Source organism: Pimephales promelas, chromosome 7 (genome assembly GCF_988280905.1).
Source record: "Pimephales promelas chromosome 7, fPimPro1.hap1.1, whole genome shotgun sequence".
Taxonomy (NCBI): Eukaryota; Metazoa; Chordata; class Actinopteri; order Cypriniformes; family Leuciscidae; genus Pimephales; species Pimephales promelas.
Genome location: NC_142775.1, coordinates 659,721 through 687,132, shown reverse-complemented (window position 1 = coordinate 687,132; position 27,412 = coordinate 659,721). Strand labels below are relative to the sequence as shown.

Genomic DNA, 27,412 nt, shown 5'->3' with positions numbered 1-27,412 from the left:
GGATGAGCTGTATTTCAAGTCTGTATGGTGTTATTTCACATATCTCCAGGTATGATGTACTGTTTGCATGTTATGTTTTCTGTGTTTAGAGAAAAGAAAGAAAAGAAACTGAGCTTTTAATTGCGATAAAAACGTGATTTATTGTTTGTTGAATTGATGAAAGAGTTTATGCGAGCTGTTGAGGAGAATGTTATGTGACCGGATGAGCTGTATGTCAAGTCTGTATGGTGTTATTTCACATATCTCCAGTAAACACGTGATGGGTGTTGAATCGTCTCGACTTCGTCTCCGTGTGGTCCTTTCACTTTCGAGTCAAGTGGCGTGTTATCTCTACGCATTTTGAGCTATCCGTGTGTATCCGTGTATCTGCGTATGTCTACGCCATTAACGTCTGCGTCATTCCGCGTGTCTGTACACGACGTCAAATCTCCAGTCATAAATGCCATTAACCCCAGTGACTGTTAGGTTTAGGGACGGGGTTGAGGTAAGTCATATATTTATATAACGTTAAGTCAACGGCGTTCATAAACACACTGAAAAGCGATTATGCGTCTTGATAGCTCGCCAAAAATGGAAATACGAATTGGCGTGTCATACACACGCTACTTCATGAGATCAGTCTGCGAGAGATGTTATGGCTTGCAAACGAGCGAAGCATGTGTAACAATGGCCCTCAACATAGGCTGGAGCAATGGACCAGTTTCTAGGTCAGTGGAGAACAGACTATAGGCTATGTGCACAACCGTAGTTTTGAACTTCCGCTTTTGTCAGAAGTTGGCGTATCAGTTTCCGGTCTACGACTGGTCATCCGCATCCACTAATAAACAAAGAAGATGAGTGCTGCTGTTGTACGAAAAAAAGAGTTCTTAAACACATCTAAGTTTCTCAGAACTGTAGTGGATTTAACCTCCGTTTCACACCCGTTTGCAGTGTGTGTTGCGGTGCAGGAGCTGCTGTTAGTGCGTTCACATATTATGATGCGTTTGCACAGTGAATAACTGATCCGCCGCTGTACAACAAACACTATAATAATTTAATCCTTCTGCCGATCCAGAGACTGTTCACGTCCCTTCTGCCGATCCAGAGACTGTTCACGTCACTTCTGCCGATCCAGAGACTGTTCACGTCCCTTCTGCCGATCCAGAGACTGTTCACGTCACTTCTGCCGATCCAGAGACTGTTCACTTCTGCCGATCCAGAGACTGTTCACGTCACTTCTGCCGATCCAGAGACTGTTCACGTCCCTTCTGCCGATCCAGAGACTGTTCACGTCACTTCTGCCGAGTCAGTGTCTCCGTACAAGATGGCCACCACCACGCTCTCTGTTCTTGTTCCCGAGGTGTTGTCTGAACGGACAAGCACATGTTGACCCCTGAGCAACGCTCGAAAGCGGTGCAGGGCCAGACGTACTGCCAGCAGCTCGAGGCAATTGATGTGCATGAGGCGCTGGGGTCCTGTCCAGGAACCCGCGGCTGCATGCCCATTGCACATGGCACCCCAACCCGTGATAGATGCATCCGTGGAGACAACGAGATGCCTGGAAACTCGCTGAATAGGGACGCCGGTCCGTAAAAAGCTGAGGTTCGACCACGGGAAGAAGGTTCGGCGGCACGCTGGAGTCAATGGAACTCGGAGTGAGCCGCGATGCCATGCCCACCTCGGGACTCGATCGCGAAGCCACAGCTGAAGTGGTCTCATAAGAAGCAAACCGAGCGGCGAGCCGCGGATGCCATATGCCCCAGGAGCCTCTGAAATAGTTTCAGTGGAACCGCACTCTTGCCCCCGAACTGTCGAAGACAAGTCAGCAGTGAGTGCGCGCGCTCGTTCGTGAGCTGTGCGGACATGGCGACCGAGTCTATCTCCATGCCGAGAAAAGAGATCCTCTGCACGGGGCAAAGTTTGCTCTTTTCCCGGTTGACCCGAAGGCCCAGACGGGCTAGGTGCCGGAGCACCAGGTCTCTGTGTTCGCAAACCTGTTCTTGAGAGTGTGCCAGTATCAGCCAGTCGTCGAGATAAATCAGGGTGCGAACCCCGTGTTCGCGAAGGGGAACAAGGGCTGCCTCGACGATCTTCGTGAAGACGCGAGGTGATAGAGCTAACCCGAAAGGGAGAACCGTGTACTGATGCCTGGCCTCGAGGCAAACCGAGAGCGGTCTGTGTCGAGGCGATATGGAGACATGAGAGTACGCGTCCTTCAGGTCGAATGCTGCAAACCAATCCTGAAGCCAAACGCATTCGAAAATGCGTTGGGCTGTGAGCATTTTGAACGGTGGCTCAAAATGCGCAGATCCAGGATCGGTCGTAACCCACCGGTCTTCTTGGGGACAGTGAAGTATGGGCTGTAAACCCGGACCTCACCTCGGCTGGAGGGACCGTCTCGATTGCACCCTTCACCAGCAGGGTCGCAATCTTCGCTCTCATGACCGGGGCATAGCCACCGACCACCGTGGAGCGAACTCCCCTGAAACGGGGAGGAGACCTCGCGAACTGAGTCGCGTAGCCGAATCTGATCGTTCTGATGACGCAGCGGGACAGGTCGAGGAGCTCTTGCCAGGCTCCCAGGAACTGAACCAGCGGAGTCATGTGAACCACAGACGTCCCCCCGGAGGGGCAGCGGTACAGGGAGACCGGCATGCACACAGGAGTTACCCTGTGCGGATGCACAGTCGAGCCCCGTTCCCCGACAGAAGAGACCAGGGAAGGACCAGCGTTCCACGGGGGTCTGTTCTGCCGGGGGTCTGGCGATAGAGGGGGAGGGGAGTGGTGTAGTCGAGGGACGACACATGCTCCCATCCGCACCCTCAGAGACAGAGAGGAATGAGCGGGGCGACGCACTGGACGTCGTGCGCGCTCATTCCAGTCTGTGTGCTCAATGATAGTGTTCGTTTTGGATGAGCCGGGTGAACTTTTGGGTGAGCCGCGAGGAGCTAGCTAGAACAAAAGATTCTCCACCGGCCCTCCACCGGGGGAAGGAGGGGCCCTGCTACCGCCTCCTGAGAAAAACATGACACTATCACTGAGCAGCCCGTCTCAGGAACATCGCTTCGCCTGGCGTTAGCGGGGCACGCGGCCTGAGGGGGCTGAGACGCTTACCTGTGGCCTCCTCCACGACGCGAACCGGCTGAAGGCTGCTGCTGGGGCCACGTGGGAGGGAAGGGAGCCGCAGGGGGGCGTCCTCGGCGGCGAGCGGGCGGAGGCGTCTGAGCCGACGGCTGGGTGGAGGCAGCAGCTGGCCGTCGGGGCAGAAGAGTAAACCCGCCTCCGTCTGCTCCTAGGCGGTCGAGAAGTGCTGGGCAAAGTCCTGGACCGCACCGCCGAAACATTTAGATGATACTCCTGGACCACAGTGGTGGGCATCACCTGACCAAGGGGGCGAGCGGCCGCTTCCGTGACCCGTTTGAGAGCAAGGTAGGCGGCAGGCTCGCAGCTCGCTTGGTCCGTCCCCTCCTCGTGCACATTCCTGAGCAGCTAGCAGGTGCTCATCATATGCAGGGCGGAGGCTCCCTGTCCCACCGCTCTACAGGATCGCGCCGCCATAGACGACGAGAACCCATAGGCTTTGGACGGGCATCTGAGAGCACCGCGGGTGGACGCACCCTGCGGACGCAGCTGCATCGCAACAGAGCGTTCCACCGGGGGGGGGGGTTCCAGCGTACCCACAGGCAACCGCGTCGCCGAGGGGAGGAAAGGCGGGGAACTGAAGCACGCTCTTTTCTTGTCAGTGCGTGTCAGTTCCGCATGCAACTCGGGGAAAAAGGAAATTGGGGTTGGCCGTAAGGCGGCAGCGTTACCCAAAAACCAATTATCCAGCCACGAGAGATCGGGATAGGGCGGAGTTCCACCCCCACCCGATGCTCACAGAGACCCGAGATAGCATGGCCGTCATCGCGGGATCAGACACGGCGACGTTGACGCTCCCGAGGGAGGCAACGCGGCCGCATCCTCACTTCCCGAGGAGTCAAGCCCGCCTTGTGATGCTGCGATCGTCATCGCATCATTCTCTGGAGCGCTGAACGAAACAGACGGTACCTGCAAAGAGGCAGACGTCTGAAGCGATACAGCGCTCACTGGCTCTAACACTGGAGCGGTGGGTGTGACCCGAGGAACTAGCGTCGGGGGTGTGTCACACATTCACCGTCATATCACCCTATCCGCGAGTCGAAGAGCTTCTATTTTAAGAAGCAGAACGAGTAACGGACATGGGGACTCTCACTATATCAGATCATTGAGTCTAGATCACAGTGTAGAGATGCTCACGCCCCCATTCAAAAGGATCATGAGTCATCCACGAACGCTGCTACTGCATGCTGAAAGCCCAGGCACACAGAGCAGCGATCGTGACCATCAGAAAATGACATGAAACGATCGCACCCAGAAGAACACGGGCGAGTCGTCTTTAAAAAGACGTGCCGCGTGCAGCTCTTTCACTTAGAGAGGAGGAAATTCACTCGTTCAGCACTGATGCGACCAGGGAAAAGCGCAAAGTCTGGCAGACCACTGCTCAGATCGCAGGCAATGCAGAGTCTTGCTGGGTACCGCCGTCACACCAACACTGAAGAGGACGCTCGTCTCGAAGAGTCTTGAATCAGTGAGAATGGCTTAAGGAGTTAAGAAATCTCTTGGCTCCGAAGCGAAAACATACTGCGGTTGCGTTCACTTCCTCCTTTTATACTCACTGCTTGGGGCGGAGATACGCTATGCAAATTCCGCAGCCAAGGCATTTTCTTGCCATTGGCTCGTTGTTAAATACTCAAAGAGGATTGGCTTTCTATGTGAAACCCCCAATCTCCGTCACTTCTGACGTAACTCGAAGTGACTACGAAAGGGAACTAATCACACACACCAAACCATACCAAATTATATCCAAGTGTTTGTGGATGAAGGTCACTAGAAATGTTTCATATGAAGCTGAAAGAACTAGTGACTATCACATCAGCTGTGATTAAGAGACTTGTGTGAGACTAGCAGACGTGCGTCTACAGTTGGAGCGGCTGGGAAGACCTGAATCCCTCATAAAAGAGAAAAATACATGAAACTGACATTTCCTGTGAAATCTGACAGCTCAAATTTTAAAATCATTAGAAAAAACAAAGAATTGTGAATCAGAGTAAAGAAAGGAGACAGTGTTGATTTTTATTATTTATTTGCTTTTTATTTGATTTTGATAATTGATTTTAGGTCATTTTTAACCAAAAAATCTTCTAAGCTGCAGCTTTAAATTCTACTATGAAAGTCCGCACATGACTTCCTCTCTCCGTCACAGGTATTTAATTTATAAATGATCTTTTCGTTTAGAAATTAATAAGAGTAACATGCCCAGATGTACACCCAACACTACAGAAGAACAGACATGCAGTTGTGTGTAAGCATAAGATACATACACTTTACAGAGATCATGAAAATTGCTTGTTGTTTTTTTTAAATGCAACTACACTTCACTTGCTACATATTGTATTTCATGCAACTACATATCACTTGATACATATTGTATTTAATGCAACTACACATACTTCACTTCACAGATGTTTACATGTAGTCCACAAGACAAAATAACTGAATTTAAAGAAATGTCCCTAGTTTGTCCTGAACAGTTATACTACCCATCGGTCTTAAGAAAAATCCTGCAGGTCCTACAACTCCTGCAGGTTTACCAGCATCTTCTGCATATTAAACAATATATTATATAAATTAAACCATTTCAATTCAATATATATTAAACGGTTCCAGTTTCATTTTAAGCAATGCATGACTATATCTAAATAATTGCTTGAGATGTTATAATGAAGGTATTTAACTGAAGCACTTGATTATTCTTGGAGTTAAACCATCCTGATGTTTTCATGATTATGCCGGTGGCAGGACTTCAGTCGGAGGGTTTGGATCACTTGCAATCTTTAAATCACGGCAGAACAGCACTGGTTTTTCACCAAAACCCATTTTGTACTGCCACAGATATAAAGACTCTTTTGGCTTCAGCTCAAATGAGAGTGTTTCTTCCACTTCAGTCACTTCTTTCCAGATTTCAGTTTTAGTGATGACGTGTGAACCTCCATATTCTGCAGAATAGGAGAACTGAATCTTCGCAATTAACTCTATAAGATCTCCAGATTCAACCGAGTATGACGTGGCTATGTTCCAGTTGTGTGTGATCTGGGTCATCTTCTCTTTATTGTAGCCAACCTTTTTATTGATTTTCTTTTGCCATGTCAGTGGTGTATTGCTGTCATTAGTTATAGTTTTAATATTCTCCCAAACGCCAAAGGCTGGGCCTTTAGTTACTGTCAGCCCACCAGGAAGGAAGTTAAGAACATCAGGATGAACAGAATAGACACCAACACACTCATCTTTGCTGAGGTCAGTCCCTTTGTAGTACTCAACTCCCCAATCTGAGACGGGCTTGAGGAAGAAGCAGTCGTTTGGCAGGCCCCAGTAATAGAGGCCATTTCTGCAGTTGGGATGGAGCTTGTATTCTTCAGCATTTGAGTCTGTATTCATGTTTGTTGTTTCTCGGTAAGTGCCCCTTTCTTGGAAGATGATGAAAAACTTGCTAAAGGCTGAGAAGTAGTGGTCTCCTCCCTGGCAGTTGGGATGAAGGCTGTGAATTTCGTGAGCATCGCCGTCTGTCGTCAGGTTCTTGACTCTGCGGTATGAATTGCCCTTGATGATGTAAAAGGAGCCCTCTTCACCTCCAATGTAATGGTCTCCATTTTTGCAGGAAGGGTGCAGACTGAAAATAGAGATGTCTAAACCTTTATTGATACTACCTATCTTCATATAGCACCCAAGATCAGAACGTATTATATAATAGTATTTGCCCGCTCCACATAAGTCAGTGCCTTTTGCTTTGCTCCTGGGAATAATGCTGTTCATCGTGCCTGAACCTGCAACACAGAAGAAACCAAACATTCAATCTCCACACCAGATGAATGCTGTTATTTTAGTCCTTCTATAGATTGAGCTCACTGATTACTAAAACAGCTTTATGTCACTTACAAAAAGAGAAGTTTATTCAAGTGTGCTATAAGTATACTTTTTATAAATTAAAAATAAAAATGTGTACTTTGAGTATACTTTTTTATACTTCTCAGAATATACTTAAACTTGAACTTAAGTATACTTGACCTATACTGACAGAAAGGTAGAAATAGGCTATAGATTGAAAATACATGTACTGAATCTTTTGATCGAGACATACTGTGCATTGTGAACGTATTTAAACTGCCTTGTGTTAAACTACTTTAAAGGGTAACTAAACCCTAAAACAACTTTTTTTTAGTTAATGATCTGTAAGACTGTGGCTTTATTTATTATTATTCTCTCTTCAGATCGCGATGTCCTTTTGCCTGACTACCAAAGTGTGCCTCTGCGCTTCTTCGGCTTACGCAGAGGACACTGGATCTTGTGAGTTCGTCGCCTCTGAGCGTTCCTCCCAATGATAAAAGGAGAAACTCTCGGGGCGGTTGTTAATGCAGTGGCCAGACTACACTGATCACAGCAAAAAGAGTCCCATAAAACACTCAAAGCTTATAAATAAATTTTTATAAATATAAAATATATATAAATACATGACCTGTCTTTGTGCCCTCGACGTCGACCAATTCGACTATCGCGGGTGCGAAGGCACGAGATTATTTGACACTGCCTCAGATCGGAGAGATGCTCACAGACTTTCTCTCCCCTGGGATTGCAATATCACATGCATTTTCAACAAGTCAGGCTGGTACTGTGCTGTACACTGTGGCTGTGTTACAGGCATACTAGGCTGATCTTATGAAAGATTTAAACAGCCTGTCATTCAGACTGTGTTTGCTTGTCTGTTTGATATTTGGCCATATTTTTTGCTAATGAATTAAATGATAATATATGAGAAATCAGATATTCAATGCAATATATCAGATACTTGTATTAATATATTGTCTGGCTGTTCTTTGGTCACATTTAATTCCGAGGAATTAAATATTGAAAAAGCCATCTAAAAAATTATGGACTTTGAGAGTACCACCTCTGAGCACTTCTCTTGTTATGATAAAGCGTTTGAGAGGTTACTCGAGGTGGTGACTCGTGCTGTGGCCAGATTACAGCTAAACTGCCCTTCTTGAGGACCTCCATGACGTTAACTCGTGCATGGGGAAAAACCTTATTCTTCGTGCATCTTTGTGCCCTCGACGTCAATCTATTAAACTATTGTGGGAGCAGGGCATGTTGTTCACGATGATGTGCCAGTTCTGCAGAGACGCTCGCGGGCTATCTTTTCTATGGCGCTCATCGTCATTTAAGAAGTCAGCACTCCCCACCAAGTTGTGTATAATAACATCCTCGCTGGTGGGGGTCAGACTGGTGTTTCTTTGAACACAATGGCATATCAAGCTGATCTGATCAAAGATCAGGGGGGAGTAAAAAAGCAGAGTATGGTGAGTTGCGTTCCCCCTCGTAAAGACTGAGGACCGGCTCGTCGCGCTGAGCAGCCTTTTCGAAACCACTATAACATCCTTGCCACCTCTGGTGATTCAGGGGGCAGCGCTTTCCAGCAAAATGTTGAAGGTTCTTTTGTTTCCTGTTATCGCCCAGGACAAAGAACATTTAACATTCCCCTAACAGGAAGTATTAAAGAGACTTTAGCAGCGTGAAAAGCTTATTTTATTTTTTTTTTATTTATTTATTTATTTAATATGGACATAGCAATAACATTGGACGAACCAGATGCATTGTTTAAAGTGTAATAGCACATGTGCTAATTTTCAACACCTGTCCATAGGGGCTTTTACTACAGATAAAAACACATTATAAAACAAGACAAAGATCATTTACACATGGGAACAACTTTGGCCCGATTTCAGCCACTGTTTAAGGTCTCTGGTGAAGATGTTAATATTCCTCTGCAGTTTGAGTCCAATTGGGAGAGAATTCCATAGTGTAGCCCCTCTGAAGGAGAAGCTAGACTGACCAAAAGATTTTCCAAACTTCGGTATCACACAATCCCCACTAACTGAGGCTCTGGTGGAAGGTCTTAAAGAGCCCTGACGCCTCTCTATGAGGCCAGAGAACAGTGGTGACACACAGTTGTTCAAACATTTAAAAGTCAATTTCAAAATACTAAAATTTACAAAGTTTTCAAAAGTAAAAAGCTTATGCTTCTTTATAATATTACAATGATGGTATATCATGGGTTTTTTGTCAAATATCTTAATTGCCTGTTTGTATAGAGAAATAACTGGTTTCAGAGTGGACGCTGATGTCTGTGACCATGCAGTAATACAATATGAGAAATGTGAAAAAACCATTGCATGCATAAACAATAAAGCCGCATGATGTGGCAACTCTCTTCTAATGAAACGAAAGCAGTTTAGATTTGATTTAACTTTCCTGCAAACATGATTTACATGACTTTGAAACTTCAGGTGTCTATCCAAGATTATGCCCAAGTATTTCGCCTCATTAACCTCAGAGATGGGTTCATGGTCTAGATGAACTTCAAAGATGCTGTCAGGAGACCTCCGGTTGATAGAAAAACACATGGAAAAGGTTTTCTGAACATTTAAAGTTAAATGGGACAATTGAAGCCATTTCGAGATGTTATGTAAAGCCTCTGTTAACTGCTGCCCAACCATTGCGGTTGTTTTAGCTGACACATGGATAACGGTGTCGTCAGCATAAAGCTGACAGTTTACACCTTGACAACAATCTGGGAGATCATTTATATACATTGAAAACAATATCGGTCCTAAAACTGACCCTTGGGGAACTCCTAAGTCATTTGGACTCAGGTTGGATTTAACAGTCCCTACTTTCACACATTGTTCTCGACCCTCCAGGTAGGACTTAAACCATAACAGAGCAGTATTAGAAAATTGAAATTGCTGCAATTTCTGCAATAAAATACAGTGGTCTACTGTGTCGAAGGCCTTCTTCAGATCTAAGAACACAGCGCCTACCACATTCCCTTTATCCAATGAACCTTTGATCTGTTCCAACAAAAAGCAATTGGCGGTTTCTGTGCTGTGTTTTTTTCGAAACCCAAACTGCTGAGGATTCAACAATTGGTTATTTTCCAGATGTTCTATTAATTGCTCCGCCACAATTTTTTCCAACACTTTGGAAACAACAGGGAGAATGGAAATAGGCCTGTAGTTGCAGGCTTTATCTTTGTCGCCTGACTTATAAATTGGAGTAATTACAGCAATCTTCCAGCTCTGTGGGAAAGTATTTGTTTGTATTGACAAGTTTACAAGGTGAGTGATGGGATCAAGTAAGCTGCTTAGGTGGTTTTTAATTAGAGCTACATTAAGATTATGCATGTCTCTTGATGTAGAATCTTTCATTTTGACAATAGTTTTCTTTACTTCGTCATGCGAAACTCCTCTGATTTTGAAAGAATTTATACTGCTAAACTGAACTTTGTTCTCAGAAGGTAATCTGCCCTTAAAAGTTTTCTCCAGATCATAAACTGATTCAACAAAAAAATTGTTTAACTCGTTAGCAATTAACTGGCTGTCATTAACGTAATCATCATCAATTTTAAGGCAATCTATCATTTGATGGTTTTTCTTATTATGATTTGTCAATTTGTTTATATGATGCCATAATTTGGAACTATTTCCATTTGCTTCTTCTATCATTTGTATAAAATATTTTGTTTTTGCTTTGCGCAGCTCACTTATAACTTTATTTCTGAGACCAGTGAAAATTAGATGGTCAGTATTATTCCTAGATTTTAAAAACTTTTTAAGTGCAAGGTCACGATTTTTAGCCTTTAACCGAATATCGTTGTTAAACCACGGAAGAGAATACTTTCTTGGTTTTCTTGTCCAGGTTTTTGTATGCTTATTTATTACATCATTAATTTTATTGACAAACTTAGATGCACTCAGATTTAAATCAGTCTCTGTGATAGTACTATTCCAGTTAATTTGGTTTAACTCATTTTCAAAGGAATTCATTTTTGCTTTAGGAATACCTGTTTTCATTTTATTCTCTGCTTTATTATGGTTAATGAACCGCTTTTTAGTTAACTTTCTGACAACTAATGTCATGTTATGATCGGTAAGCCCTGTAATTAAGTTATAAGTTTTAGTTATTCTTTCTGGTCTATTTACGAAAATTAAATCAATTAATGTTGCGCTGTGTCTGGTAATTCTAGTAGGTGTGTTTATCATTTGTTTATATTTAAACTTATCCATCAATGCTTTCAGCTTTGTTCTGTTGTTGTTTTTCTCCTGCCAGTTTATATTGATATCACCCATAATTATACATTCAGTACGATTGTCAATATTCATTAGAAGACTCTTAAAATCATCATAAAAATTTGCTCTATGTGAAGGAGGATTATAAATGACAATTAATTTAAATTTCATTGTTGGAGACAAAATTACATTTAGCCCCAGGCATTCCAGTTTCCCATCACATTTGACTTGCTCACACTTAAATGTTTCTTTCATGTACACTAGCACCCCCCCACCCCTTCCTATGTCCCTATCTCTCCTGTAACAATTGAAGCCAGGTATATTGATTAGGTCTGTGGGAGTGGATGGATTCAGCCAACTTTCAGTCACGCACAAGTAATCCAGGTTAGAGTCAGTCAACAATCTATTAATTTGATCTATTTTTGGTAGAATACTTCTTATATTAATGTGTCCTCCTAAAATCCCCTTTGGTTTTGTTTGGGGGTTCCAGATAATCTGTGCATGATTTACAGTTTGAAAAATCTTCAGCTCTTTCTGCTTGAGCGCTGCCCGATTTGGAGTTTTGGACCTTATGTGTTGCCGTCGTTGTTTGCATTCGTTATCTATTGAGTTACATGCGCCGTGTAGATCGAGACTCACCGCCGCACCGTCCGAATCCGGGCCATAGACACCGGTGCTCCGAGACTCTGCCGCTGGAGCTGGATGCCGCGCTCCAACACATCGCTCCCCACCGCGATCGAGGCCCCGCATCCGCTGCGGCCCCAGCACGGCAGCGCCAGCAACCGCTCCATCCTCTTCGCCGGCGGCTACACCCAGATGTCCAGATGCCCAAACGGACCCAGCAGCAGGAAGGAACACGTCACCCAGAGCATCCACTTGTGAGAAATGATGACCCATTTCACCCTCGTTTTTAGTCAGGGAGAGTACATTTGTTGTCAAGTTTACTCCCGGATATGAATCGTTAGCTTGGTACTGCTGTTCAGCGATGTTTTGGGATATATCAGCTTTACGCAGAGGCCCGGGATTTAGGTGTACGTCTCCCGATAGAAGTAGCAACAAAATTAGGGTTTTAATTACTCTTGGAGGAGCATGCCTCTGCTTACTCATGCGGTTGCGTTGGTTCAGTCTTTTGGGTGCCGGTGCTTCATTTACAGCAGAGGTGTGGGAGAAGATGGTAGCATAGCCGAAACCAAAGAAATATAGTTTGGCTTTCTCACCCCAAATGCCAAATGGATCTTGATCAGCAGTGGCAGCACGGTTAGTATTTTTACCAGCATTTGTTGGTACATCGCATATGAACAGTCCAGACATAAGCACCAAGATGCAACAGGTAGTTAAGACTGCCATAGTGTAGTTGTCATACTCATGTTTGCAGTTTCTCTTTTGTTTGAGAAAGCATTTGTTGTTATAATATAAAAAAGCATTATGCCAAAACTTAAAAATACCAATTGCACATTGTTTGGGGACTATATAAGCGGCCGTATGTCCTGATTTGCGCTCGTGAGTGGAGCCTCCCAAACCACTCACACCAGCAGCGGCCATCTTGAGCTACTGCTGGATATATTTTTTGTGTCCTAAAAACAGTAAAAAGGAATGTTGCCCTCCTCGTTTTAACGGAGTGGTTCCAACTACCATGAAACAGGCGCATCTGGTGTCACAAAAAATGGGGGACTGTGTCCGTTTTTAGATCTTTGAGGCTTGAACCGTTTCGTTAGAACGCTCAAGTTCAAGATGCTAACTATCAAGAGGATCGTGTTGTAAAATCAACATCGTTTTTGGATCTTCATGGTCGATCTTAAAATACGCATATTTTCATATAGAAATATTGCCACAACACTGGAAGTTCCTGATGTTTGCTTTGGGGGGCGAAGCTTACCAATTCCGGGTCCTTCCATTCGACCTAGCCATGTTACATAGACGATTGGCTCATACTGGCCCAGTCTCAAGAGCTTGCGCTTCGACATCTAGATCGATCCTCGCTCATCTTCTCTAAATGGGGCTGAGTTGCAATGCCAAGAAAAGCGTTCACTCTCCTCCCCAGAGGGTAACGTGCTTGAGGGTTAAATGGGACTCTGCCACCATCAGGGGCACAACTGTCCCCTGTTTGTGTCAAGACCATTTTTTAAACATCCTAAAGCAACATCTGGCTTGGTCACATTGCATAAGTCTCATGGCAGCTGCATCCACAGGGATCCCTCTGGGCCTTTTGCACATGAGACCACTTCAGTTGTGACTAGGGTTGGGTATCGGTTGGGTTTTATCCGATACCAGTACCTACTCGGTATTTTTTAAACGGTTCCGGTGCCTAAACGGTTCTTGAAATGGTACTTAAGAAAACAAAACCGCACACACTTTGTCAAAAAAATAATAATACCCCTTTATTTACATGGCCAAACTGGACACAATATTAACTTACAATATAAATACAAGTAACATATGGTAATAATAAATAAACCAATATAAAATAAAATTTCATATTTACATAATATCAAATAAAACAATATTATATTAAACAATGTAATTATACTGGAGATTAATAGAGATTACTACCAGGGTAATATAATATCGACATGGCTACAGGTTTCCATGTTTTGTCTGCTCATTAGTGTCCCATAATTAGCTGTGAGACCACATATCCTTATCCTATGAAAAGAAGCCTTGCTTAATTATTCATGACAGCACGTGTTGATTTCATCTGACAGGCGCTTCAAACATAGATGCATGAATGGATCAAAAATTATTGTTTGTTTTCACTTGGTAAGATTTTCAGCGTCGCATAGATCCACTCTTCAAAAGATCCTTGTTGATGCCAAATTCACTGTCTTGCATGCCTGGCCGCTTCTAGATGGGATTGTTGGTCATTCTCATGATGGACCTAGCATTTCATTCAGGGCTCCAGGGGAGGATTAGGTGCTCATATCGCTGCATCAGAGAGAGGGCTGTTACACTCTGGAATTTAAGATGATGCTGAGCTCCCACTATAATGGTATGTGTGCTCATGCTGAATTAGATTCAGACTTGACAGCTATGCTTTCCCGGGTTACACTGGGGGCGCAGTGTGACGCGTAATTGCCCGTGTGCCTTCCCGAATGTGTGTGAAGAACTTTTTGCAGTATGAAAGCATTTTGGCGCCAATATAGCAAGCTGCGCGTGGTGGTTTAAAGCCGCAGGCCAGGTTATGGCCAATCTTGGACCTGTGGGTCTTGATCGACCACTTTCTCAGTCTGCTGTTCTAGATGCTAGCATAGAAATGCATCCTCGTGTCCGATTGACTGTGGGTCTACTGGGATAAGAGTAAACACGCCCCTGTGCAGAGGATATCTTTTCTCTGTATGGAATTGGACTCGTTCTGCCTAACAGCACGCCTCACAGAGGAATGTGTTCAGTCTGTGTTGAACTGCTTGAATTCATTCAAACGCAGGACAGTGGTCCCACTGAAACTTTTTCAGAGGCTCCTGGGGCATATGGCATCTGCAGACACTATGACGCTGCTCGGATTGCTTCATATGAGGCCGCTTCAACACCGGGTTCAAGACCGATTCCCGAGACGGGCGTGGCAGCGCCCCTCATGCCAGGTTCCTATTGCCCCGCACTGTCACCAAACCCTCAGCCCATGGTTGGACCCTTCGTTTCTACAGGCATATGTCCCTCTAAAAAAGTGTCCAGGCATGCTGTGGACTTCACGGATGCCTCTACCACCGGCTTGGGGGCCAGGTACAACGGACATGCAGTTTCAGGTCTGTGAATGAGGCCTTTTTTTGCACTTGCGCTGGGCCATCTCAAAATGCTGTTACTAGACAAGCAAGGACTGGTCCATAGAGGGGTCATTCTACAGAAACGTCCACTTTTGGTATGGCAAGATGTCTTAGAATGTATTTCTTTTTCTAGCATTTAAACTTACACCACATTATTAAATTACCCTTTGACTTTATGAATACGCATAAATGACAGCTTGTTTTATTTTATTTTTGCATTTATTTAAAGACCGCCTGTACCATTTTTTTTGTCACTGGTGTTAGCTTACTTCTTTGGCAATATTAAATGTTTTTATGAAATATTATTTCTATTTTTTTCAGCACATGTAGTCAGAGTTACCACAAAAAAAAATAATAATGCAACAAATAAGGAGATTATGTTTTATTTATTTGAATCAGGTTTGTTAAAAGTGTGCTTGAATGAGGTTAGTTCGTTTGCGCAACTCTGCAGAAGGAAGGAGTTCTCACATCTTGGGCAGACTCCAGTGTTGCATGTGAAATGTCTTCATCCCAGGTACACTGGAATATATTTCAGCATGTCTTATGAATATAATGTCATGGGCTTTATTTTTTTCAAACGTCAAAAGATCGCGTAGCTCACGTTTACAAGCCAGCGTAGAGACGCTTGGCAGCTCTGGTGGCCGCAGAAAGACATCTTTGGTTAAATCAGACTAATATGAAAGAGAAAGAAAAGGCTTTTCTTCTAGACGCTCCTCTCTCTCCTATGGGGTTATTTGGCGATGCAGTTAATTCTGTAATAGATCAGTTTCAGGAAGAGAAAAAACAAGCCTTCATACCGGGGCGCAGACGGTCCCAGCAAGCGCTTTCCCAAGAGACGCTCACTCCCTCTGAGGAGGATCTCAGAGCAGTTAAACCAGTTTTTCCCTGCCGGTGCGCCATTACAGGGTGCTGCATTTGCTGCTCGGATTACACCAGAGGCCAGTCTCGAGAGACTGGTACCCTTAGTAGATTTTCTGGCAGAGTGAAAAAGCCTTCCAAAAATATCTCATTGGGTCCTGCAGACAATAGAAAAGGGTTATGCTATCCAGTTCAGGTGTCGTCCACCAAAATTCAGAGGGGTCCTGCCCACAGTGGTGGGCCCCGAGCAGGCTCTGGTAATGGAACAAGAGGTGAAAACGCTCCTTCAAAAGGAGGCTATAGAACGGGTTCCTCCTCCCAGTTTGTAGTCAGGTTATTACAGCTGATATTTCATCGTTCCGAAGAAGGATGGGGGGTTGCGTCCAATTTTAGACCTGCGCCTTTTGAATCGCTCGGTAAGGAAGCTAAAATTCAAGATGCTCACTATCAAGCAGATCGTGTCACAAATCAGATCTGAGGACTGGTTTGTCACGATAGATCTAAAGGACGCGTACTTCCACATTTCCATCCTTCCACAACAGTTCCTGAGGTTTGCCTTCGGGGGCGAGGCGTACCAGTTCAGGGTTCTTCCGTTTGGCCTAGCTTTATCTCCCCACACTTTCACGAAATGCATGGATGCAGCATTAGTGCCTCTGAGGCTTCAGGGCATTCGTATTATCAATTACATCAACGATTGGTCCGTCTCAGAAGACCACTTTTCTGGGTGTCGTTTGGGATTCGGTTTCGATGTGGGCGCGACTCTCTCCAACCCGCATCACTTCGATTCTCTCAGCTGTGAAGCAAGTAAAGCTAGGCCAGCTACTCACTGTAAAGCAGTTTCAAAGACTGTTGGGTCTGATGGCAGCAGCGTCCAATCTTATACCTTGCGGCCTGTTGTACATGCGGCGCTGCCTTCGTGCTGCCTAGTTCAGTCAGACAACACGACGGTGGTCGCTTATATAAATCATCAGGAGGGCCTGTGGTCTCGCCGGCTTTACAAGTTGGCCCGTCAGATTCTTCTGTGGTCCCAAGGGAAATTACTATCACTGAGAGCAATGTATCTTCCTGGGTATTTGAATGTGGTAGCGGACTCCCTGTCGAGGCAGGGGCCGAGGCCGGGGGAATGGAGACTTCACCCCGAGGTGGTGGAGCTCCTTTGGTTGAGTTTCGGTCGCGCTGAGGTGGACCTGTTTGCTTCCAGGGAGACCACACATTGTCATCTGTGGTTTTCCATCAGTCATCCAGCCCCCCTGGGGTTGGACGCTATGGTGCAGCCATGGCCGAGGTCACGTCTGTACACTTTTCCCCTGATTGCTCTGCTACCAGGAGTTCTGGAGAGGGTCCGCCGGGATGGGGTCAGCCTACTACTAGTAGCCCCGTTCTGGCCGGCCCAAGTATGGTTTGCAGACCTGATTTCTCTCCTGGACGGCTCTCCGTTTGAGCTCCCGGTCAGGAGGGATCTAATCTCTCAGGCGGGTGGCACGATATTTCACTCCCGCCCAGAATTTCGGAAATTGTGGGCTTGGCCTCTGAGGGGGGGCCCAGCTCATAAATTCCGGTCTCTCAACCGAGGTTGTTGAGACCATTCTTCACTCCAGAGCTTCCACGAGGAAGCTATATGCCTTGAAGTGGAAACTTTTCACTTCTTGGTGTGGAGAACACCTGCAGGACCCAGTTAACTGCCCAGTGGGTGCAGTGCTGGAATTCCTGCAGGATCGCTTCTCCACATATCCCCCTCCACACTAAAGGTGTATGTGGCGGCACTGGCTTCTTACCACGTCCCTTTCAGTGGAGTTTCTCTTGGGAGACACCTGCTTATAATTTGTTTCCTTCGTGGCACTTTGAGGCTGAGCCCAGCAGTTCGCACGAGGGTGCCAACCTGGGATCTGGCCATTGTATTAGACAGTCTTTCCCTAGCTCCCTTTGAACCTATTGAAGAAGTTCCTGAGAAATTTCTCACTTTTAAAACTATCTTTCTTCTAGCTATGTCCTCACTAAAAAGAATCAGAGATTTGCGGGCTCTATCGGTTTCAACCTCGTGCCGGAATTTTCTCCTGGTATGGTTAAGGCTTTTCTATATCCTAGACCAGGTTATGTTCCCAAGGTACCTACTAATTTTGTTAGACCTACAGTTTTGCAGGCTTTCTGTCCTCCTCCATTTTCGTCGTCAGACCAGGAGAAACTTAATTTACTCTGCCCTGTTAGGGCGTTAGATGCTTATGTCCACAGAGCTGCCCTGTGGAAGAAATAAGAACAACTGTTTGTGTGTTTTGGGCCTGTTACGAGCCTGGCTCAAAGCAAGCAACAGAGTATAGGGAAAGGCCAGCCAAAAGTGAAAATGAAAGCAACAGTGTAATGAAATTAAATGAGATGAAGCAAAAACAAAAATCCTAAATGGTGCGGGAGAGATGCAGCGAAGGCTGGCTCTGTTCCTGGTCTCATCTGAAGCGGAACTAATCATCTGAAGCGGGTCTCATCTGAAGGAACTAATTAGCACAACTCCAAACACCTCACCTGTAGGAGACACAGCACACAGCCAGGAGGAGGAGCCAGGCAAGGCCGTGACAGGCCACCCAGGAAGGGGCATCCCGCGTCTAAGCAAAGAATGAGCAAGTGGGTGGTCGGGGCTATCTCACTTGCTTATGAATCTGCTGGTCAGCCTTCACCTTTGGCTGTACAAGCTCACTCTACCAGGAGTATGGAAGCTCTACCCTATCAGAAGCTGATGCGCTTGTGTTTTTGGGGTGCTTTATAGTTTCCTGGTTGATGATGTCATCCGCCATGACGTTCCATCTCTCTATTGTGCTGATTCCATACGTGCTTCATGACGCACAACGCAGGGGCGTTCCCACAGCGCTTGACGCAGCGTCTCGTTCCCTATCAGGGAACTAGGGTTTCATACGTAACCGAGACGATTTTTGTTTAACGGTAACACCAGTGTCCAGTGAACATCAGCTATGCTAATTATTTCCCATCTGCCTTTCTGCTGTTATCTAGGGACGCTTGTCCCGAGAAAAGTGGTGTTCGTCAGCTCCAGTTTTGTATCCTGCGTCTCACGAGGATTTCAGATGCCCCAACGCCTGTGATGAGAAGACCAATGCCCATGAGGAGACGACTCAGCACCTGTGAAGAGACGACTCAACGCCGGCGATATGTTATTCCCTTAATATTACATGATTAAATAAATGTATTTTTTTCCATGTACTTTCTGAAATACACTTACTGTAAAGCTTCTTTGAAACAATATGAATGTTAGCCAGAGGAGAACTGGCCCCCGACCGAGCCTGGGTTCTCCCAAGGTTTTTTTTCCCATCCAATCTGATGGAGTTTTGGTTCCTTGCCACTGTTGCCTTGCTTTTGGCTTGCTTAGTTGGGGATATTTAATATTCAACAATATTATTGATCTGTGCTGTACTACTTTCATGTTATCACTGTGAAGCTGCTTTGATGCAATCTGTATTGTGAAAAGCGCAATATAAATAAATGTGACTTGACTTGACCAGTGACACAACTCCAGGGGACGACTGTCACGATTAGCCATGCTCTCCTGGGGTTCCATGGACTTCATTTCCCACCATACACCTGCACTGTACTGATTCACCGCCGTGGCCGCCCGAAGGGTCTTCAACGGCGTGGCCGCCCGAGGAGTCTTCACCGCCATGGTCGCCCAAGGGTTCTTCTTTGCCCTGGTCGTCTGCTCAGCCGGCTCCGCACACGCTTCACGACCCAGGTCCGCCCATGCTCCATGATGGGACCATTGCAGGCCATGGTCCCGTTCCCCTGCATGGACCTGGTCCTCCTTCCCTCCCCCAAGACCACATCCGCTTCACCACCCTCCTGAACTCATGTTTTTTGTTTTTGAGCATCTGGAAGCCGCTCTTAAAGGGGTGGGGCTATGTCACGATTAGCCATGCTCTCCTGGGGTTCCATGGACTTCATTTCCCATTATACACCTCCCTGGACTGATTGCACACACACCTGCACTTCATTTACACACTCATAAAGGCCATTTCCACACACCACTTCTCGGTGAAGTATTGCATTGCCCCGGTTTTCTATCGTCCTGATCTCTGTTCTTGTCTGCCTGTTTCCTGTGTTACTTACCTCTGCCTGGATACCGACTCCCGTCTGCTCGCCGCCTGCCTCGACCATCGCCTGCTGACTATCCCTGGATTTCCTCTGATACTGCTGTTTGCCTGTGATATTGATCTTTGCCTGTTCAACTCTGCTTCCTAATAAACACTCTGCATTTGGATTCCCCAGACTCACGTGTTTCATAACAGAAGACTTTGCCACTTCAGATCCAGCAGCCAAGGAAGAATCCACCATGGACCCACTTATCAGTCTCTTCCGCCTCAGTCAAGGTAACCGATCAATTGAGGATTTTGTCGACGATTTTTATGAACTTAGCTATGGGGTGAACTTTAAAGATGCTGTCTTAAAAGACATTTTTCGAAATGGACTGAATGAGCTTCTTAATTACCTCATGCTTGACAATACTCCTCACTACACTCTAACTCAATATATTGACATTGCCATTCGGTTAAGCTCTGTCCTCCACGTCAGCCCTGCCGAGCCTGCGCTCACCGTCAGCCCTGCCGAGCCAGAGACGCTTCACGTCACTTCTGCCGAGCCAGAGATGCTTCACGTCACTTCTGCCGAGCCAGTGTCTATGGACAAGATGGCTGTTTCAGAAACTGTTCCCGTTAATTCTGCCGAGCGAGTGTCTATGGACAAGATGGCCGTTTCAGAGACTGTTCACGTTCCTTCTGCCGAGCCAGTGTCTACGCACAAGATGGCCGTTTCAGAAACTGTTCCCGTTAATTCTGCCGAGCCAGTGTCTATGGACAAGATGGCCGTTTCAGAGACTGTTCACGTTCCTTCTGCCAATCCAGAGATTGTTCACGTCACCACCTCCAAGCCAGTGTTTAAGGACAAGATGGCTGCCTCTGACCCAGTGTCTGAAGACAAGATGGCCGCCTCTGAGCCAGTGTCTACGGACAAGATGGCCGCCTCCGAGCCAGTCTAAAGACAAGATGTCCGCCTCCGAGCCAGTGTCTAAGGACAAGATGGCCACCTTCGAGCCAGTCTCTATGGACAAGATGGCTGATTCAGAGACTGTTCACGTTACTTCTGCCAATCCAGAGACTGTTCACGTCACCACTTCCGAGCCAGTGTCTAAAGACAAGATGGCCGCCTCCAAGCCAGTGTCTACGGACAAGATGGCTGATTCAGAGACCGTTCATGTTACTTCTGCCAATTCAGAGACTGTTCACGTCACCGCCTCCAAGCCAGTGTCTACGGACAAGATGGCTGATTCAGAGACCGTTCATGTTACTTCTGCCAATTCAGAGACTGTTCACGTCACCGCCTCCAAGCCAGTGTCTCCGGACAAGATGGCCGATCCAGTGTCTGCTCCCGAGCCAGTGTTTGTTTCTGTTTGTGTCTGTCCTTTCTGTTCTAGTGTCTGTTCCTGAGCTGGTGTCTGTTCCTGAGCCGGTGTCTGGTCCCAAGCCGGTCTCTGGTCCTGAGAGGGCATCACCGCCGTGGCGGCCCGAGGGGTCTTCACCGCCGTGGCCGACCACTCATCCTGCTCCGCCCTGGTCGCCTGCACAACCTGCTCCGCCCTATTCAACCGCACAGCCTGCTCCGCCCTGGTCCCCTGAGGGGTCGTTTCTGCCCTGGCCATCCATTCTGCCGCAGTCTGCAGGTCCTTTTCCGCTCCACGGACCTAGCATTTTTATTTTTATTTCACGGACCTACATTTCACAGAACTCACTGCCCGGACTCATCATCACTGATCACATTCACCTGTACCTCATTCACTGATTGCGTTCACCTGTGTCTCATCATGTTGATCTGTCTATATATACCATGTTCATTCAGTCACTCACCACGAAGACTTTAAGTGTTACACTGCAATTCTGAGCATTCTTATGGTTTTCTTGTCTCTTGGTTTTTGGATATCTAGCTCTGTTCCCTGGATTACTCTCTTGCCTCTGGTCCCTGCCTGTTTTGTTTGTTTCTTTGTTTATCTGTTTTGGACTGCCTATCTGTGTATGACCCTTGCCTGTACATTGGATTACATCTCTGGATTGCCCTCAAATAAAGCTGCGTTTGGATCTCATCTCCACGTCTCGGAGCAGATTCGTAACAACCACTACTTTCATTATAACTTTTATAATATTTGTTCTGCATTTACTGTAGTTTTTTTTATGTCATTTACATAATATACTGTATTAGATAGTTATGTATACATTATTGTATTTTAAATGGTGTAAAAACCTGTTATTGACCTCAAAATAAAGCATTTTCCCTCTGTACATGACTGTATGACTATAGAATTAATAAAAAATAAATATTGCCACTTGATGGCTCAAGAAGGTGTAATTGTTCAAATAACCCAGCTAACAGGGAACGTTCCCAGAACATTCACTAACGTTCTTTAAAAGTTGTGTAAATGTTAGGACAAAACGTTATTAAAATAATGTTTTCGGAACGTTCATATAACATTATTAACGTTCTTGTAACGTTGAGAGAAAACGTTCTTAGAACAACGTTCTTGGAACGTCTTTATCACGTTATTTGTATTTGATGAACGTTCTCATTACGTTGATAAAAAACGTTCTTAGAACAACGTTATCGGAACGTCTTTATCAGGTTATTTGTGTTTGATAAACGTTCTCATAACGTTCCAGCAACATTATGCTAACCTTAGGATAACGTTCTAACAACATTATGCTAACGTTCCGGCAACGTTCTGCAAACATTAAGACACCGTTCCAGCAACGTTAAGCAAACTGGACATTTCCACGTTTTTAGAACATTTTAAATTAACGTTCCCACAACCAAAATGGAACGTTAGAAAAACGTTCTCAGAACCTAACTTTGTTAGCTGGGATATTGTTTTATTTTAAAATGTAAAGAAATTGTAATTCTAAAGGTTTTTTTTAAGTGTAATATTTCTGTAAAAGCTAGGGACAGAAAAATGCCCGTTGCATACATTAACCGTCAAGGAGGTCTACGTTCCCGCCATATGTCACAACTTGCTCGTCCATCTCTTCCTATGGAGTCAGAAGCATCTGAGGTCTCTTTGTGTCAATTGGCATGGGGGTCTATGCTTTTATGTGTTTCCCCCCAGTGAGCCTTCTCCCACAGACCCTGTGCAAAGTCAGGGAGGGCGAGTAGCAGGTCTTGTTACTTGCGCCTAACTTGCCCAACCAGACCTAGTTCCCAGAACTGGTGCTCCTCACGACAGCCTCTCCCTGGCCCATTCTTCTGAGGAAGGAGCTTTTACAGAGACTAACCCTATGGCACCTGCGTCCAGACCTCTGGAAACTCCATGTCTGGTCCCTAGAATGACCTACCCCAAGCGGTGGTAGACACCATCACTTCCGCTAGAGCTCTATCTACGAGGTGGCTCAATGCGTTGAAGTGGAACCTGTTCGTTGAGGGGTGTCCTTCTCACCACGAGAACGAGAACAAACTTTCTCGATCAGGGCAATGCTTTCCTTGCTGCAAGATGGGCTGGAGTCTCCTTTCACGCGTAGAGCAATCCCAAGACGGTATCAAGTGAGGGCGAGTAGGATTCAGTCAGAATTAGCATTGTTACTAGTGGAACTGTAATTTCTGATATCAAAAATTGCCATTGTTACTGGTATAAATTCATTCCTGATATCAATAACTATAATTTGAACTAGTGAAGAAAACACACGCTGTTGCAGACCACTGCACAGATCAGCAGGCAGGAATGTGAAACTCGCTGTAACATGCCGTCACACCACCACCAACTGGAAGTTGCTCTTCTCGAAGATTCTTGAAGATAATCAGCCAATAGACTGCAGGAGTGAAGAGGACCTCTTGGCTCCGAAGCAGAAACATAACTGCGTGTTGTCAGCGTCCTTCCTTATATAACCATGAGGTTACGCTATGCAAATTCTGCAGACTCATGGCATTTCATTGCCATTGGCTCATTTTGTAATTCTCAAAGTTGATAGGCTTTCTAAGCGAAACCCCATTCGTTGTCACAACATAACTCGTAGTGACTGCGAAAGGGAACCATATTTTTTTAGAGTGTAGATTATTGTAATGCTCTTATGGGTGGTTGACCTGCACGCATAGTAAACAAATTGCAGCTGGTCCAAAACGCAGCAGCTGCCACCTTACATTCATTTAGTGTTTAATTATTCATTAAAATCTTTTGAATTTCTCCTGTTTTCCCTTGACAATGAAAGTAAAGGAGGCAGCCACTCACAGACGACACAAATAATGCAAAAAAAAAAAAAAAAAAAAAAACACAACGTAAAATCCAGACATGGTCCTCTCTCATATTTCACAGTTGCTGCTCCTCCTTTCATGCTTCTGCTCCTCCGTGAGAAACTCAAGACCAGTGCAACTGTTTGCCATCCAAATAACAAACAGAGATGCACATAAGAATATAAAAAATTGATGGACCATTTGGTCATTTCTAATTTTTGGAGAGACTTCTAAATATTTATATACTCTACATTTCATACATGTATATGCATCATATCTTCTACAATTAAAATGAACAACTGCAATACAAATAGTAAAAAACATCTTAGACCTACCTAATTCAGAGGAAGTTGCCTCTTTTCCGAGTTGTGTAGATGTTGATAGTGGACAGAGTTAGAGCCGCCTCTCCTTTAGCTGTGGTTTACTTTAAAAAAAGAAAAAAAGAAAAAAAAAAACCTTGGATAAATATCTGCTATTTAGCGTAAGCCTGATCTAAATTTAGCATTAGGCTTAATTTACTCATTAAAATGATAGTAGGCTATAAGACAAATAAAATGAGAAAATATAAATTATATTATTTATTCATTCATAGCTCCCATAAAATCTAATCAGCAGAACGACACAGCTTTCAGCTTTCAGCTTTCAGTAACTCAGCTGTGTCATGCTGCCTTCACTTTCTATCAGAATGATCTAGTTTCTAGGTAAGAATTGCACATGAACGCCCTTACATTTGGAAACTTGAATACGATGAGTTTGTCATCATCACGACTCCATAAGTGGGAATTATCCGATTTTTGACAGTACGTGAAGGCAGCAAGTTACCAATCAACATCAAAATAACAATTCAATGCAAATTATAAAAGGAAGTAATGTAGTTGGGGCTGCAGTTAAAATAATGCTAATTACATGGAACTCACTAAAAAATAAACTAGAACATATGACAAATGAAGATAAATGTCAGATGTATCCAAAATGCAAAGAATAAAGACCTCAAAATACCTAATAAACCTCAAAAAAAATATAATACATAGACAATATATGCTCTATCACATGGAATTTACAGAACATTACATAATAATACACACAAGAAACCATCCTTTAAAAATAATCACACATATACATAAAAAACAATCTATTTCTTTAACCAGCGTGGATGGCTAATATAGTTAAAGAAATGAAATAAATTTCACTGAGAACAGCAATAACCCTTCTTACCTTCCTACCGGCCAACAGAACTGTGACTAAACGAAAGTTCAGTCAGAGAAGAAAAGCCGCAGTCTCACTTCGAGACGCTCGTGACATCAGCTCGTGATCGTGACATCAGCTCGTGAAGTTGTTGCTGGTGATTATCCACTGCCCAGTTCTAAATTACACCCTCAGCACTTGTGTTTTTCCTTTCTTTCGTTTTCCCTCCAAGGTCATATTGATAAATGCAGTGAAAGATCTCAATTGTCAGTCAAGCAATGAATTAATGCATACAGTAACAATTCAACAGATACAAATGTTTCACATAGAATTACTTAAATAATTCCATAGCATCATAAGACAGAACTTTTTTAACATCAGGTATTATATGATGAACATTAAAGATAAAATTCATATCAGAGATATTGAAGAAAAGTATATTCACACATTAAAGAGGAAAAAGAAAGAAAAAAGAACATAAAATGTTATCAGCCTTGAAACTGGAGATGTTGGGTTTCCTCTCAGATCATTGTCATTTGTGTATGTAGAACTTACCAAGTTAAATGATAAGATTTAACATAAAAACATAAATATTTTTTTTGTCATAATAAAAAATAACATCTATTTTCTCTATGTGAATTTTAATTCCACAAATAAAGATGCAACATATATTGGGTTAACCCCAAATTATAAATAAAATATCCATTTGGTTATCCTGCTATTTAGCATTAGCCTTATTTTACTCATTCTACTCATTAAAATGAAAGAATAAGACAAAGAAAATGAGAATTCTTTTTTATTCATACCTCCCACAAAATCATTAAAGGCTGTGGTCTGGTCTGGTGCAGTGTCCCCCCTCCTCCACCCCCTTCTTCTCCTCATCAGCAAACAGCATCTCATCCGCAGCATGACGCAGCTTTCAGCTTTCAGTAACTCAATTGTGTCATCATAGTAATGTAGTTGGGGCTGCAGTTAAAATAATGCTAATTAGATGGAACTCACTAAAGAATAAACTAGAACATTAGCCTGGCATGCCAGACCTACATCAATATGTTAGGTCTGGAAACTCTTCATTGACAGGGCTCAATCCGAGGGGCGGGATAAACGGTTGTCTTTCAAATTCTCTCTGCACGCAATTGGATAGCGCTAAAGCCAATCAGAGCAACAAAGACAGTGACGTACTCAGCGGAGCAAGTTGATAAACTTTTACCATATCCAGTCCAGCTGTCAACATTGAACATTGAAAATAAGGGAGATTTCCCGGAATCCATCCCAAAAATAAGGGATTTTTTTTTTTACACGACCCACAAACTTTAAAAATAAAACACTAATCATTAAAAGTCTAAAAGTTTATAACTACCCAACATTTTTACATTATTATTGTCCTTGCACCACTCAACCAGTCTTTGGACCTCCTCCCGATAGGGTGACTCATCTCCCCCTGAGATGAGACCAACCACGGTTGTGTCGTCTGCATACTTAATTATGGTGTTGGTAGAATGGATTGCGGTACAGTCGTATGTGTAAAGAGAGTAGAGCAAGGGACTTAACACACAGCCCTGTGGTGAGCCGATGCTGAGTGTGAGTTGGGTGGAGATGTGTGGCCCTATTCTTACAGTTTGAGGTTGGTTAGTCAGGAAATCCATAATCCATTGACAGATGGATTGAGGGAGTCCTAAATCAATGAGTTTGATGTGAAGTCTCCCAGGAATTATAGTATTAAAAGCAGAGCTAAAGTCTACAAAGAGCATCCTCACATAGCTCCCCCGGTGTTCAAGATGGGTTAGTGCATTATGAAGAGCGGTGTTAATAGGATCTTCTGTAGACCTATTCGCTCTGTTTAGCAAATTGATATGGATCCAAGGTGGTTGGCAAGTTAGCTATAATATGCTGCTGGACCAACCGTTCAAAGCACTTAGTGATCACTGGTGTAAGTGCCACAGGGCGGTAGTCATTTAAGCTGCATATGGTAGATTTCTTGGGCAGAGGAATTATTGCAGTTTTTAGACATGGCGGAACAATAGATTTGGACAGGAACAGATTGAATAGTCTGGTGAAGACCGCTGAGAGCTGTGGCGCACAGTCCTTTAGTACCCTGCCCATAACCCCATCTGGACCTGCAGCTTTCCGCGGGTTTACTTTACTGAGCACCCGCCTCACCTCGTGCTCCTGCACAGT

The 27,412-nt window shown here is 44.6% G+C and overlaps 1 protein-coding gene across 1 annotated transcript; it reads right to left on the bottom strand.

Moving 5' to 3' along the window:
- Positions 1-5,130: 5,130 nt before the first annotated feature.
- LOC148978155 (uncharacterized) lies at positions 5,131-25,419 on the bottom strand. The gene is made up of 3 exons (XM_089133609.1): positions 25,265-25,419; positions 24,385-24,473; positions 5,131-6,881 (listed from the first exon to the last, which is right to left on the bottom strand). Exon 3 carries the CDS (start codon positions 6,868-6,870, stop codon positions 5,845-5,847), a length of 1,026 nt encoding a protein of 341 aa, XP_088989735.1. The 5' UTR covers positions 6,871-6,881; positions 24,385-24,473; positions 25,265-25,419; the 3' UTR covers positions 5,131-5,844.
- Positions 25,420-27,412: the final 1,993 nt, after the last annotated feature.